This window comes from Platalea leucorodia (assembly GCF_965183815.1).
Source record: "Platalea leucorodia genome assembly, chromosome: 23".
In the NCBI taxonomy this organism is placed as follows: Eukaryota; Metazoa; Chordata; class Aves; order Pelecaniformes; family Threskiornithidae; genus Platalea; species Platalea leucorodia.
In genome coordinates, this window is record NC_138845.1 from 1,834,534 (window position 1) to 1,850,906 (window position 16,373).

Sequence of the window (16,373 nt, forward strand, 5' to 3'; positions counted from 1 at the left end):
CCCCTAGCACTGATTGCCCAGCCCAGACTGCCAGCCGGGGCGGCCCCCATAATAAATACCGAAGACATGACACCAGCTGCCTACTTCACTTGACTGAAACGACCTGGAAGGAAATAATGCGGTTGAGAAAGGCGTAAGAAAAGAACAGAGGGGAAAGATAAGTGAGAGAGAGGCAGAGACACACAGACGGAGAAGGGGTCTGTCGGAAGGAAGAGCCCAAACGATGACAAAAACCTTACCCTCGCCCTTTACTGTCTGCAGGATCCCAGCGGCTCCCATTAAATTTAAGCCAGACAAATTTTAAAGGTACCTATGAGAAAGAATACAGATAAATACACACACTGCACAAACTGCGCTCAACTTGCATAGCAAGCCACCGTGCTCAGGCTGAGTGGCGGTGCTCCATCCGTGGCAACGGCCGTCAGGGACGGGACGCCTGCCTGAGCCTGCTTCTGCCAAAGTAATTCCGAAAAACGGGAACACCGACCCCGTCACACACGGCGCTGAGGCAGCCGGTTCCAGCTTCTGCCGCCTGAAAACCCAAGGACGGGTCTGTTTTTTCTGCCTGTAACACGGAGCCGCTGGCGTGCGCTTTTTGTGCCTGCTTGCGGCTGCAGTGACGTTTGCGGGCGCCTCGGAGGGAAGATGGGGACGGGCAAGTCCGTCTGACGGACGGGCAAACCGAGGCCTACGGCGATCGCGCGGCTGCTGGGGCTCACGCACCGACACCGCGGCACAGCTGGGGCCAGTTTTCAATTTATATCCATTTTTCAATACCATAACCACAAAGACGACCTATTTTCTTTAGCAGCTTGGAATCAGGTTTAGGCTTTACACCTGTGAATTACTGAATATCCTCAACCAACTGGTACTGAGAGCAGCTCAGGGTCCCGCAGGATTAAGCCCTGCGTCACCTAAAGCCTGAAAGCGCGGGGCCATCTACTTCTTGAGCTGGCACGCGTGTTTAGGGCAGCAGCCCATCTCCCACGCGAGCCAACGGAAAGCTCTTTAGATCAGACATGACTTGGCCCTATGTAAAGAGTATCTACGGACACCAGTTCACCAGCATCCCGCTATCTTTCATTTTTGGCTAGTATCACATTACAACACAGATAAGAACAGATATGTCAACCTTTTTTAAGGAAAAAAAAAGACATCAATATACAGTAACAAGTAATGGAAAAACATGAGACCTCCTCCTATAACAGTGGGGTGTTTTTAGCCTAATTCTCAGAACAGGACACTTCCTATTTATCATTCTTTTTAAAAAAAAGGATATTAAGATAATAATGTGAAATTCATTACAAGGACGGTTCTTATTCCACACGTCTTCCAGGGAAATTTCAGGACCAGATTACAAATGCATGAACATGTAGGAAAACACAGACTTCATCTCATTTTACTGTTTGTGCATGTGCTTCAGGCTTTTTCTGTCTTCATATCTACCCCAAAATAAGTGGCCACAATATAGGGCAACGTGGCTCTTTGGTTTTTGCATGTGGTGGTCTGATTTTAAAATTAGACTGATTGGAAACCCGCCAGGGTGTCCCAAAGGTTTCCAACGAAGCCTCTGTGATCAGCCTTCCCCGGGCGGGACCAAGCCCAGGGCAACACCGCTACATCAAAGTCCTGGTCCCAGATTTCAAACTACGGGCTAGAAGGGCCACAGGCAGAGAACTACGGTGTTTTACCCTGTAAATACGATACAGGGTACAGGCTTCACCGAATCCTCACTTCTAGAGCTTCTTCCCTTGGGATAACGCCTCGCTCCCGAGAAGGAAGCTAACACAACGGCAGCAAAACGTCTAACGGCTGTTTTAGCTTTCATGGGGTCTTTTCAGTATTATTCTCTCGGGACACTCCGACAGAAGACACAGCAGGCACCGATGTCAGACAAAAGGAATTCCAGATTGACTGAAAAGCAGAAGCCTTCATTATTACCCAGAAAAAGACTCTGTCTTCACAAATACACCCAGCAAGCTTTGGGGATCAGAGGAGGAGGATTATTTGACAATGCTATCAAACCTGAAAAATAACATTCAAGAGCGTTGTTATGATGCGAAGGCTTATTCTCTATTAGTTACGGCTGCCATCCTGACTTCACTCGAACCCCGTCTATGTCACATTAGAGAATTTGGGGAAAAAAAAAAAAAAAGTGATTTAACAGATACAGGACACGATGCATAGCTGAGAGTTTGTCGAGTAATATTTTGGCATCTCGAATTCACATTTCAGGTTTTTTGCGGACAAAAATGTGCAACTCTCCTGTCTCCGACAGCAAGCGAAAAGAGAAATTTCTCCTACAGCACTGTGAATTCAGGTTCCCTGCACATATGCGCCTGTTCACTCCCTGTGAACGTGTTACCTGACTGGGAAGCTCCTTAGCGTTATTCCACCAGCAGCCGGATACTTGGGAAGCAAATGAAATTTGTAACACATCTGCGTACTTCACTTGTTCCCAACAGCTGGAATTCAACTCACAGCATGAAGCATAAGGACTCTGAATGCTATTTTTGTGCTCAGCTGCTGGTCGTCTTTTTAATACAGTACCCCAAAGAATTTCATCTGCTGAGACACCCTCCTCAAAGCGGCACGGAAGAATAGGCGGTATCTCGCGCTAGTTCCCATGTTAGCACTTGTACTTCATCTTAAGGCAGTAGAGAGATACAGGGTTATTTTCAGAAAGGAAGAGTTACTACTTCAAGATGTGTGTTAAAAGGAAAGGTGCCAAGGGGATCAGAGAGGACTTCTTTTTAGGAAAAAAAAAATTTAAAATTCAGTTTTCCACAGGAAACGTAGACATCTTGAGTCACTTCTGCCCCTGAATTCCAAGCATAGTTCCTCCACCTACTCAGAAATATTTCCAGAGTGATAATGTCACCGAACAGCAACTTGGCATAACTGAATCATATTCAAAACGCTCCAAATGAGAAGCTTGGAAAAATTTTAAATTTTTTTTCTTTTTACACTTGGCTCTTGGGGCATTCGCTAAGGACACTGATTCACAACTGGATGTGATGAAACGCTTTAAAAGATCCCAAGCACTTGGGATTCTAAAGTTCCTTTTTTTGCAATTCGTTGGACTTCAGGTCCTATCGAATTCCATAATTTTCTGCCGCTTTTGACAGCATGAATTCCGTTTATTTTAAATGCCCTTGCTGTGCTTCAGAGTCTAATTTATTGCTAATGCTTCTCTCTATTGTCTTTCTTCTTTTAGTTCTCAAATTCATTCTCCCTACCAAGATGTTCTGCAGGGGAATTCCAGGGCGATCCTGGGCCGGTCTGTCCGGACCGACCGTTTCCCTTGGTCGTGCTACGATCCCTTATCAGCAAGCTCTGTTGTTTGATACCGTCCTGCTTTTTCCTCTCCCGGGCATTAGATCTTTTTAACAGAAGGAGGATGATGTTGAACTTCATTTCGCACAATAAGCTTTCAAAGTACTCGGAGTTTCACAAACCTATGCGCCCAACGCTCAGAACACCACACCTCGTCAGGCGGTGGGATGGGAAGGTTTTGCCTGCCTCGTCATACCCGTCGTTAATAACGCAAGAAAACGATTACAGAAGAGGGTGTCACCAAGGAATACCATGTCTGCACAAGTTCTCCCACTGGTAACACCTTCCAGGAGCTCAACGTGCAGGCAGGCCTCTTAGAAACAGTATTGTCAGCGGAGCAAAAGGGCCAAGGGCTGGAAACCCCTCCTTTGTCTCTGCAGGCTCCTTAGGACCTGCGGGGCAGAAATTCCACAGTTGCATAGGAAACGCTAGCAATACTCAAAGGGCTCAAGGGTTTTATCCTTGTTTTGGAAACTTAAGAGATATCTGGGATTGAATCCTCATTAAATAAATGACTCGGTTAGGACACTTCTCAGGAGAAAACATTACCCCAGCATTCCTCTAACTAACATTTTTTTCCAACCAGAAATAAGGAGGAGAGGATACATACAGCCACAATGAGGAAATCCAGCCAGCACCAGGCGTTAGTGAAAAACTTGACAAATCCGTAAGCGCACCATTTCAGCAACATCTCCAGGATGAAAATGTAAGTGAAGACCTTGTCTGCGTACTCCAGGATGGTCCGGATGGTTTTTCTCTGTTCTATGTAAATATCCTCAAAAGCCTGGGGAACAACCAGGTACTCGTGTCATTATATCGGATTTATTCCACAGTTAAATGTCGTTATCCAGAAGCTTATTCAAACGATACCGAGATGAGCAGTGGAACCGCAGCTCTTACACAGCGCACCTTATCTGCTCTAGTAGTTGCAACACTCCAACGCCAAACAAAAAAAAGGAAAGTCCTGAATAAATAACACAAGAACTTCTCTGCCCTTTGGGGATCTGAGTCCAAGCCTTTATATCTAAATGTTCAGCAACTGGTATCACTCCAGTGCCAGACACGGGCAGGTTTTCTCTGCAGCTCAGCGCATCCAAAAGGGCCGAGCTCGTTGGCAATCAGACTGCTGATTGCCGTGGAAGCTGCGCACGCAAAGGAAACCAGGCTACTGCTGTGGGATACGAATCGTTGTGGACTGCTGTCCTGAAACTCGTGCGTAAGGCGGGCTGAAGGCGTCTGTTGTATAACCCTATCTACTAAACACGGGGCGTACTGTGTGAAAACAAACAAATACAGTGATTATTTGTGTCTATGCGACACCACAAGGTCGAGAAGGTCTGCAAAGATGGGAAAGTGAAGACAGGCAAATATCATTATTCTTGTTCAGTAATGTGAAAATGAGACATAGACACAGGCTGACTTTGTCCAAAATCCTCACATTTCTAGTCAAGCTACGATCAGAACCCAGATTTGCAGGCTTTCAGTCTTCATTCTCAATTTAAACTAAACAAAAATCATTAATAAAGGCTTTTGTACAGTGCCTACCACAACGGAGCTGTGTTGTTTTCCAAGTACAAATCATCACAGCTTTCTTTTTCCCCAAATTTCCTACATACGGCTTTCCCAATTAAACGTCACCCAGCTTAACACAACCGAGCCACCCTATTCCTGTGTTTTACTCACCAGAGCACCACTGCTCAGTAGGATCATGAAGATGATGAAAGTCTCAAACCAGTTATGTTCCACAATCAGGAAACAAGTCTTCCTCAAGGTCCACCAAGACTTCCCCAGCCCCTCCTCAATATTGACCTGACAACATTTACAGCGCTGCATACAACCTGGAGTGGGGACAGCGCACAAAGGAGCATGAGCCCAAATTTTGCTAGGCAGCAGAGGAGAAAATGTAAGAACATAAAATTGCCATTGTCTAGAAGCAGTTTTGATGCCAACAATATTAAACACGCTGCGTTTCAGTTAAAACTCTCGCTTTCTTGAGGATTTTACGACTACTTTTGCCACTTCTGTATCTGGGCACCTGAATTAACATCAATTTGGGAACAGATTAAGCTTGTTATATTTGGTGAGGTATCCATGCACTTGACAGAAGAGGAATGGAAAACTTCCTGATAAAATAACCTTGAACCATTTAAAATATCTTTGCCATGGGAATACCTGTAATGGATCAGTTACTGAAAGACATTGAGGCCAGCGACAGAAGGGAAAAAAACTCGACCAGAAGCCAGATTCTTCTGCTTCTTAGTACTCAAGGCATCAATTGTACAACCGATCAACCCGCCCTACCTACAGGTCATCCGGATCCTTGCAATGGCAACTGCATCTCCAAGGCCTTCACCTTGCAAATTCTTCTGAACTCGTTCACCTGTGATGCAGGGTCCAAGAAGGGTCCCAAACTAAGCTGACAGCCAGCCCTGATCCAGACTGAGACCTAACCTTAAGGTAAGCTTACAGTAGACAGGTCCCCAAAACGGCTCAGAGGCTTCCTCCTACACGCACAGTCAGCTTACCTTCTGTGAAGCATGCATCTGGGTCCAGGTACTCCTCTGGTGCCTCCACAGGGACTTCTTCCACTTCAGGCTTTATATCAATGGTGCTACCTTCGGAGGAGCTGCTCTCATCAAGTTTCTTGAACACAAAACCAAACCCAACCCAATCTATAATTAGTTCCCAACAAATATCAAGCTTCACGATGACTCAGCAATTTGTCCACCAGATTTACTGTAATGGAAGTTGTTTCCTCACTTCACCTCATTAAGATCCTGACCCACCTTACATCTCATGGTAACAGGACAGACAGTATTAAGTACTGACAGCATATATATTTGTAAGTATTTGTGGCTCTCCATAGAGCAACTAGCACAAGAAACTTCTGTCTCGAGTGCAAAGATAACACCATAACATAAACAGAAGTTTTGTGCTGGAACTATCTAGTTGTCCCTCCCAAGATGCTTCCAGGCACTCAGACGAGGGCCAAATGACTAGAATGAATTTTAACATTTCATCCTACCTCTTTGCTGCCATCAGGATCTGTATCACTGCTGAAATCTTCTGTGTTGAGATTTTCAAAATCTGATTCACCTACAGCAATAGGTACCCGGACAGTGAGATTGGGGTTATTGATGAAGGACATGTGATCTTCATCTATTATGTACTTCTCCACACTGCTCCCAATTCCACTCGTCGTGCCATTGCCATTCTTCTGATAATCAATATCTCTGTTGATATCAGCCCCTGTGTGGTTGGCAATGCAGTTCACCTTCTTGTCGTACAATTCATCCAAGGGTTTGACCTCATCTGCCTCTCTCTGCTTGAAATGAGTCTGCATGAACTCACGCACTTTTGCCTTGATCCAGGCAATGCCCTTCTTGATGCGGATAACAGAGATCTGCAGGTTGTTCATCTCCCCGTCATCATCTGTTGCTGCCAAGTTGTCTGCGCTGAAGGAGCTCAGTAGCAAGGCCAAGAACAGGTTCAGCACCTGAAGGAGAAGAGGTCACGCTTGGCAGAGCTGACACACAAGGGTTTTATTCCCAAAGCTGAACGTATTTAGCCACCCGCGTCCTGCTGATGTAACAGGGGCTGCAGAGCCGTCTCCAAACACCACGCCGAGAGCCAGCTCTGTGCCCCGCAGCCCTACCGAGGACTCAAGGAACAAGGCGCCGATCCTGCAACGCGTTGCATGAACGGGGGAGCCCTGCGCAGCACAGCTCCGCTGGGGTCAGGGGGCTTTGGTGCAGGTAAAAGGGTCCCCGCGTCCCCGACACAGAGCCCTTGCAGGATCCAGACTGCAGACGTTCGAGAGAGGGATTTCAGCAGCAGCCATCCAAGGGATTTAAATTCAGTGTTATGGGTTTAGGCCCATCTCTGGCTCAAGGGAAATGGGCCAAATCTAGGCATTTTGAGTGACCGCTCCCAGCTCTGTCTCCTTGCCCACATCTAGTAGTTGTCCCCAAGACTTATTTTGTCAAAATCCCTTGGCGAGACAAGTCCCCTCAGAGAGAGCGCACAACGCTACTTTTAAGATATGCAACTGTTCACACGACTTCATTCTTGCTTACATTTTCCTCCATAGACTTTTCTTCATAAAATTTAGGGCCAGAAGGAAACATGATGATCTAGTCTAACCTCCCACACAACAGGCCGTGCAATTTCACCAGCCGATTCTTGCACACAACTATACCTCATGATTGAGCTAGTGGGCAGATTTTAGAAGAAACTTCCAACCTGATTTTAACGCTTCAGGACCCTCCCCTGCGTACCAAATTATTTCCTCTCCTGGCATTTGAAAAGCCAGGTTTTGCTTCTTTTAAGCTTCTTCTACCCCCTCAGGCAAGGTGGGGGTCTGTCCCCTTTGACTGAGGGTTTCGTACCTCCAGCTTTTATTGCAAAGTGCTTTATTCGTGGGCAACTGTTTAAGGCCCTAACCAAGCAAAGCACATCCTTAATATTGTGCCAGCCAAGTCAACAGGACTGTTCGTACGTCAAAGGCCATCAAGGACCCCAACGGAGCTGGAACAGACTCACAAATCGTTACTCCCTAGCCCTGTGGTCTCCCCGTGTTCTACCCCACCCAGAGGCAAGCAATAAAGCCCAGCAGTAACCATTTACTGACCACTAAATTTCCGATGACCATGACCATCATGAAGACAATCAAGCACATGGCCTGTCCTGCTACTTCCATACAATCCCACATGGTCTCAATCCATTCCCCACACAACACACGGAAGACAATAAGGAAGGAGTGGAAGAAATCGTGCATGTGCCAGCGGGGTAGCTCACACTCCGGATTGATCTTGCAGACACACTCCTTGTAGCTTTTGCCGAAGAGCTGCATGCCCACCACAGCAAAGATGAACACGATGATGGCTAGCACCAAGGTCAAGTTCCCCAAAGCACCCACTGAGTTACCGATGATTTTTATCAGCATGTTCAGAGTGGGCCAGGACTTGGCCAGTTTGAAGACTCTCAACTACAAAAAAAAACCAAAAAACAAAACAGAAAAATGACACTTAATTTAATCTCATCTTAAACAAAGAGGAAAATCAGGTAGAACTTTCTAAACATCAGCCATCTTGTATTTTACATAAACAGAAGCCCATGTTTCTGCTACGGGAGTCAGTGGGAGGAGGGAATGCTTAGCTTCTCTTTGAATTTGGCCTCCTATATTTTGTACCTAGTTATCCCCCCCACGGTGATCTCCCTTTACAACGGAAAAGTATGGAGCTTCTAGCTTGCTCTGCAAACTTTGCAACATGAAGGAAGTCAGGAGACTTATTTGAAGCGTGTGTGTCACAAAAATTTACTTTTTCTTTCCTGAATGCCTCTCATCTTCCTCTGGAAAAAAAGGACTTTTCCTGGCATATCCAGAACACGCAATCAAAGTTTAATTTCCAGAGAATCTCATTTGGAGACAGACTTTCTGAAGCTGGATGTAAGCGGGAGCTTCTGAGTACTGTGCTCCTTGGAAAATCCAACCTCAGTTGTGGTTCTCTGTGCCCAAAAATCTAACCTTGAGCTTTTGGTAATTTCATTTTCAAAAGCTTAATCACTGACAGCACAAGTTAAAGCACATGAAGGCTCTAGGTATTCAGCACTTTTATTATACTGTAGCATAAAGCCTACCAAATTTGTCCACGTGAAATACGAGGCACATTCTAACACGGTCCGTCTCCATCCATGTTAAGTGCCCTACACCAATGCATCTCCCGAGTCATCCCTCGCTGCCTACATGCAATGAGCTGTTGCTCAGATCTCATAAACAGCAGTTGTGAAGTAAGAAAAGACCACAAAAATGACACCATTCCATCTCTGTCCTCCCCCAAACCAAAAAAAAAAGTGGGTTTTGCCTTTACTTATGCAAAAAGCTGTCTAGTAGCTCCAAGATAGTAACGTTCAAAAAGAACTGGAATATGGAATACCAATCGGAAAGATCGCAGCACAGAAAGTCCTTCCACATCTGCTAGACTCAGTTCCATTAAACTCAGGGAGACAATAAATCCATCAAAGATGTTCCAGCCTTCTTGGAAATAATAGTAGGGATCCATGGCAATGAGCTTCAGGAACATTTCTGCCGTGAAAATTCCAGTGAAAACCTGGAGTGGTAAGGAGAGACAGACAAAGAACAGGCAAAGTTTCGCTTTTGTTCTTTTTCTGGTCTTCAGGCTAAATATCGAACAATGCCGTTTGTCACGCCAATTCAAACATGCAGCCTGCGCGATGCCACGTGCTTGTCCGCAACGGTCTTTTCTCCCCTGACGCAGCGCAAGGATCACCGACCTACTCAGGGATACCAGGAATTAACAGATGGATTTTTAAGTAGTAACAAATTCCGACCAGGGAAGTGCAGCCTTAGCAAACATCTCTGAGCGGCCACAGACTGCAGCGAGGGCAAGCTCACGCCGCTCAGTGTCCTCTAGCGTCTGGGACAGCGGGTCTTTCAGTCTAAGTCTACATTAACAACGTATCCCAGTAGGAGCAGATCTGGAAGGAATATTTACCAATGCTATCTTACCAGATTTCCTACGGAGAGCACATGTTCAAACTCTGGGGTCATAGGATGGTGCTCCATTGCCATGAACAAAGTGTTCAGCACAATACAGATGGTGATGGCCAAGTCAACGAAAGGATCCATGACAATTAAGTTCACTATCTCCTTCAGCTTGATCCAGTACGGGTGGCATTCCCAGATCAAGAACGTGTTGGCAAATTTGTACCAGCAAGGGGGACACTTCCTCTGGGACTCTTCCAGCTCTACGGTTACAGAACAAAACAGCAACAGCGTTCAGTCTTCACCTCTAGAGCTGCTGGATCTGTCTGACGCTCAGCACAGCTAAAATACTGCCTGATTTTGCCTGTCCTGAACCTCTCTCGTGTCTCCCTGCTTGCACAACAATTCGATATTCTTGGGCCAAAGACACGTTTGGCCGTATGTGCATACAACACTCAAAGCAAAAGAACTCCAGGATGCTCGGCAATAGCGTAGGACAAAGAGTTACTAAGCCATGAACTTGAGGACCATGGTCAATCATGCAGACCGCCGCCGACAGAAGAGTCAAGTCAAGTCTTTGCACTTCTCCTTTGTACGGAGGCAAGAGCTACATCACGTCTGCATCAGGTCAGCGGGAAGTGCAGCTCTAAACCTGCGCAACAGCCCCGTGCGGAGCTTACGATTCAATCCAAGTTACTGTAAACGAAGGGATACATTTAACTCAGAACTGATCAAGGTAAAATGGTTTAAATCAAAGTTACAGATTCTAAACTGTCTTTGGTGCCAGTTTTTAAATAACTTAAATGAATTCTGTGCTGAATGCAGACGTGGTCTAAAAGAGGAAATACATGACATAATGCTGCAAAGGATTTTAAACAGGAACAACCTGGTTAAGAGAAACCACATCCATTTACAGAAATCAAACATGATGCTGCGTCCATTTGTTTAAACCGCCTTATTTCAAGTGCTTAGGGGAAAAAGAATGAAAATCAGGAGTTCCCCCTCTGCTCCTTGACTTGCAATGGTTCCATTCAGGCTATACAGCTGTTCATGCTGAAGTTTTCTTTTTTATGGGTAGGGAAAAGACCACTGCGCTCTCCTTCTCATTGGTTCTCTGGTTGCTTAGTATTTAGTTGCCTTGGAATTTCTAAAGTTAAAAAAGAGGACCGTAGCACTGTAGCCTGTAGGCGTTTGCGCAGGAGGGAAGCAGCAGAAGAACCTTGCTCTGTTTCTAAGTATATTTAGTTTTCATACAATTTTATTGCAGGAGACAGCAGGAATTTGAGATCATCAACCTCATATGGCTGCTGTTCATAAATTCTTGCTGGCTCCTGCATAACATATTTGGAAATCTCATCTCCGTGTGCTGTCCATTTCTGAATTTCCGTCATGCAGCAGTCCCTTTCTTTTTTGACAGCTGTCACATTGCAGCTCCTGCTGTAGCTCAGATCTTCTTCTCCCGTGGCCTGTAGGCAAAGGAGGGTCTCTCCAGTCCTTGGGAGACGGCAGAAGACAGAACGCCTGTATCAGACGCTGCCTCACTCCTATAATCTCCACACTGCATACTCGTTATTGTAAAGTTACAACTCTTTGTTGTCTTTGCCTCTGTATCTATATAATTCAGATGCAAACCCAAGTAAAATAAACTCTAATAAATACGTCTGCATCAAGAATGACTCAAAAGAAGCAGGTTTAGGCAAAACCAATGCATGAATATGTACTACCGGAAAGCAGGGACAGCTGAATTCCGTGTATCTGAAGGGCACGCACGTCCTGGCAGGCACCCAGGGCTCAAAACTGATCGCTGCTGTGCAGCACTCGCCCGACCAGATGGGGCCTGACCCGAGCCCGTACCCCCACCCTACACCCCCAACCCAGCCCCCTTAGAGACCAGCTACCGCTCTGATCCCCACAGCCACTAGGAAGCCATCTCGTGATTGCCATTTGGCGTCCTCTCGGACAAACCGAGCGGACACGTGTCCCCGTGCCCGTATTTTGCGCCCGGCCGCACCTCCGGCCGTGCAGAGGGGCGGCCAGCACAGGGAACCCGGGGCAGATGTGGTGTCAGGAACCATCCTACAGCTGCCGGCGGGACGGGTCCTCTGTCTTCCTACAACACACCACGAGAGGGCAACCGATACGTACGCACCGAAAAGTACCACAGGCGCGCCTCCGACCATACCTACCCTCAACAAGGGTATTCGTCAACCCGGTCATTACGCTGTTGGTTCGATCCTTTCTTCCATAGGATGCATTCACCTGATCCATCGAGACCAAGAGAGACCCACCGGGTTTCTTTCTAATTTCGATTTCGGTAGTACCCTGCAAAATTCATACGCTGATTAATATAAACTCTTCATCTTCCCAGTATTTTACATGCTATCAGCCTAGAAATATGGCACATATGCCCCAGAGAGAAAAACATCTTTGTTCCTGCCACCCTTCTCACTCTCCTGTCTTATGTAAGTGGCCAAAACCAAAGCTCAAGCCCTCGTTTCTGCTAGTACCGGTACTTTGCAGCCTTAGACAAATTAAGGACTGTATTTTAAAGAACATTCCTACCGCAGACTGCTGTAGTACAGAAGAGTTTACACTCTGTGCTACCACAGACAGGCCGTGACTCTTTTCACCGGTCCGCTTCACAACGCGCCTGGTCAGAGTGTGAACTCCACCCCAGCCGCATTTGAGCGCCCAAATGAATGCGGTTTAGGAACCAAGCACTTGACGGTATCGACATTTATTTCAAAATCTGCATCTGAAAATTAGGATAAAGGAGGCTCAGCCCCATCACTGTCTGAGAGCTAACGGGGATTCCTCCCGCTCTGGCCCGCTATGAAGCCCATTTTCTAACACAACAGGGACGTGAAACCGTGTCTCGATTTCACCCTTGCGAGGGATCACCTTGCTCCCCTCAAGTCAAAGAGCTTGCACGGCTAAAGGCGCCTCCCGGTTTCCCTCCTAAGATTGCTCTGGACATGCCCGTCCCTGTGTAGGCACAGACAATCTCGGGTACTAACAGATAACTGCTTTTTTCTGCCTCGTTACAGGAATTTGCCGCTGTCTGCTTGTGAACCGCGGTCTCTGCAGAGCCCATGCAGCTCTCCCACCGTGACAGTTAATTGCTCGTTGCATGTTGAGCTCTCTCTACATACAGAGTTAGCAAAATAACCGCTAAGTAATACTTTCTCTTTTACGCATGCATCATGCAGATTACTATTCCTGCCACATTCATGCTGTGTAAGAAAGAATTAAATACTGAAGCAAAACATGGTATTAACATGCTAACTAGGGAAGAAAAAAAACAGGTAGCAACTGATGCTTAACATAACTAATTAAGGTCAAACAGGTTGCAAGAATTGAAATAACTAAAAAAAAAATAGCTTGGAATTTATAGGCACGGTAACCAGACTTTTCTCAGAAACAACTGATTTAGGTATCTCTCAAATGATGTTGTTTCAATCTTATCCAGATTCTTTTACGCCCTACTAACATATATTCTATTTTTTGAGCTGTGTTTCTCTCCCGCATTCTGAAACGTCGATCCATTAAAAAGGTTACTCAATACCAATTCAAATCAACTAATCACAGAAAGTGACAGTCAAGGAAAATTCCAAAATTAAAAAAATTTATTCTTAAAAATCCTTCTTTTACTAACAGCTACCCTTGCAAAGCTTCGTGAGGGCTAAAAGATTGTTTGCGTTTCCCTTTAAATCCCCAAATATTTTACCTTATCGTGAAGAACATTTGCAACAAACTTTGGTTGGTTTCCCCATTCCCACGCTTTAAATAGCTCCTTATGCATTGCCCTGGCGTACACCAAGGTTCCTACTATTATTAGTCCTTTAATTAAGGACTCCATTCCAAGCCTTTTTTTCCCAGGAAGCCGGGGGGAGAGGGAGGCGGGTCACCGCGTTTGAGAAGGAAAGAAAGGGGAAGTTAAAGCACAGGGTGTTTAATCCAACACAGACTTTATCGTCTGCGGTCAGACAGACCGACTCTCATTCTGCCAGGGTGGCTGGCTCGCTCGAAGGGCGGCATACGGGAGAGGAGAAGAGGACAGACCGCCATGCCTATGCTATCTACTCATTGACTTCCTTACACTGTCATCGGTAGCTGCCTTATCTATTTTCACCTCAGGCAGAAGGCGTCCCCCGGGCATGCTGGAAGGTGGGCCACCGATGAGGGACACCACGCCGTTACAATCCACCGTGCTGTTCCTCTTCACGTTTCGGCGGAGGTTGGGGAAGATCCGCGAGGAGCGGCTGCCTTGGCTGTAGCCGCTGTAGCCGCTGTAGCTGCTCCTTCGATCGCGACCGCGGATGGGGATGAAGAGGGAGTCTCTCCTGCCTTCGCTTTCCTCCACTGTGCTGTGCTCGTCATCGGCAAACTCGTTCTCTGAACCCGGGTCACGAAATCGTCCTTTGTAGCTGAAGATGCTGCTCTTGCTATTGTGTCGGGAGAGAAAAGGGGAGCCTGGGATACTGAGGAGAGACTAGGAGGGAGAAAAGAAAGACATGACAACAGCGTGAATAGCATGGAAACAAAGCGCTGCAGTGCCGTCAAACGCTGCTAAAGTGGTTTCGCTCCCTCTCCGTGTCTACACAAACCATCGCCGCTCCGTCGTCAGCTACACTTCACGAGTTGTTCACTCGTGGCTGGCTGAGCTACGTCGGTGAAGGAGTTATCTGGTTAGACTCACTACTCTCAGGAACAAGTTGTGCCAGGGTAAGTGTGTGCAAGGGCTGGAAACCTGGGCTGTAAGTGTCCTTCCGATCCGCTGCAAGTTTAAGACAGCGGGCGGATTCCTTTGACGTGCTAATCAGGATCTAAACTAGAATATTATCCTGACTACAAGCAAGCATAAACATTAGTGAAGGAAATGAAAACTACCTGGTTCATGATGGAAAACTTCCTTCCTAGCCTGTTATCTGGCAGCCTGAACGCTTTCCTCCTCATGCCATCCTCGGATTCAGACTTGAACACCTTTTCATTGTCACACTTCTCCTCTCCTTCCGACAGTTCCTTGTCCTTTCGTTTTTTCCTCCTGTTTCGACGCTCCTTGGCGCTCTTGGAACTGAGTTTGGAAATCTCTGAAGAGCTCCGAGACATCCTCCCGCCCCCATCATCCTCCACAGCATCTTCAGAGACCGTCCCTGCCGAAGTGACCATAGCAGCAGCCTGAGGGTGTAGGCAAGAGAAGGGAAAGAGAAATCAGATCTTACCATGATTAATACTCCATTTTCTGCTTTAAGAAAGAGTGGGGCTTAATACATGCAAGTACAAGTCTTTGGGGCAGGACTGAGATGCTTATTCTTTCTCTTGGAAGAAACTTGCAGCCAGGACTTGTAAAAATTTTTATAGTCTACTTTTGCAGGTAGTAAAACCTCCGTCAGTCCCTCAGCTTTGTTTATAAGCATTTGATAAAGGACCAACAAAGATGCACTTGTCTGTCTTGCAAAGATATTCCCACGCTTAACTAGGAACTCTGGGAACATTTAAAATTTCCTTAATAGAAGGGAGTTTTCTAGTACAAAATAAACACAGCGAGCTTGCAGGTGACTCGGGAAAAGAGAGCAGCAGCAGAGCAAAGAGGGAGCACACAACGCCAACCCCAGCCAACAGAGGACGCGATGCCAGGGCAAGCCAGCCATGGCACTGCTGCATTTTTTGAGTATATATCACTGCTCTGGAATAACAGGCAAATAAATCTTAAAATATGTAAATGCATCAAAAAAATATACAATCAAAACACTCACTTGTGCTTCTTCCTGCTGCTTTTTCAGTTGTTCTAACATGGCCTTAAATTCTGCCTCCTTCTGCTCTGCCTCCTCCAACGTGGCCTGGTTCTGCTCTTCATAGGCCATAGCTACCACAGCCAAAATTAGATTAACCAGATAGAACGATCCCACAAAGATCACCAAGACAAAGAAGATCATGTAGGTTTTTCCTGCTGCTCGTAAGGTCTGGAAGTAGAAAAGCACGGTAAAGGGAAGAGAAAAGGAAAGGGGAAAGCAATTTCAGAGCGACACCCAATACGTGAACTGATCCCAAGTTTCTTGACCTGAATGCTTCTAAGAAAATACAGCGGTGCTGAATATTTAACGTCTCAGCGCTTCCACTGCGAAGCTCTAAGACACTGCACATTCATTAGCCATAAGCACAAAAGGTGACATCCCTCCTCTTCTCTTAAGGGAACATCCGACGGATGCAACTGAAAACGATTCAGAAGCACCGTGTGAAACTCGATGCTTAGACTCCCTTCAAACAAAACAAAACAGCAGAAAAGCCATTTCAGCAAGGTCCCCAAACCATCCTCAGGTTACAAGGAAACGCTCTGCCCTCCAAAAGCGCCTGAGCACCTTCTGTGAGCAGAGCTGAACCGCTCGCGACCTTCTGCAGCCGGCGGCCAGGTCCCTCCGGAATCAACTCACGGTGCAGCTGTACGCAGGCTGGGGACCCGCCACCCCTCCTGGACTTCAAGGTGCAACACCCGCTTACAGAACACGTCCCCTTCCTCCTCCACACGCAGCAC

At 46.5% G+C, this 16,373-nt stretch overlaps 1 protein-coding gene across 3 annotated transcripts in view; it reads right to left on the bottom strand.

Annotated features, from left to right (window-relative positions):
- The window catches only part of SCN8A (sodium voltage-gated channel alpha subunit 8), a 59,963-nt gene that overhangs the window by 13,743 nt on the left and 29,847 nt on the right, over positions 1-16,373 (bottom strand). For all 3 annotated transcript variants that reach the window (XM_082332442.1, XM_082332441.1, XM_082332443.1), the window contains 11 exons: positions 15,598-15,804; positions 14,732-15,019; positions 13,974-14,333; positions 12,028-12,163; positions 9,866-10,104; positions 9,273-9,446; positions 7,967-8,323; positions 6,362-6,832; positions 5,862-5,979; positions 5,020-5,174; positions 3,947-4,120 (listed from right to left, as the gene is read on the bottom strand). In XM_082332442.1, the coding sequence (XP_082188568.1) occupies positions 3,947-4,120; positions 5,020-5,174; positions 5,862-5,979; positions 6,362-6,832; positions 7,967-8,323; positions 9,273-9,446; positions 9,866-10,104; positions 12,028-12,163; positions 13,974-14,333; positions 14,732-15,019; positions 15,598-15,804 (2,679 nt within the window). The remainder of the gene's footprint in view (positions 1-3,946; positions 4,121-5,019; positions 5,175-5,861; positions 5,980-6,361; positions 6,833-7,966; positions 8,324-9,272; positions 9,447-9,865; positions 10,105-12,027; positions 12,164-13,973; positions 14,334-14,731; positions 15,020-15,597; positions 15,805-16,373) is intronic.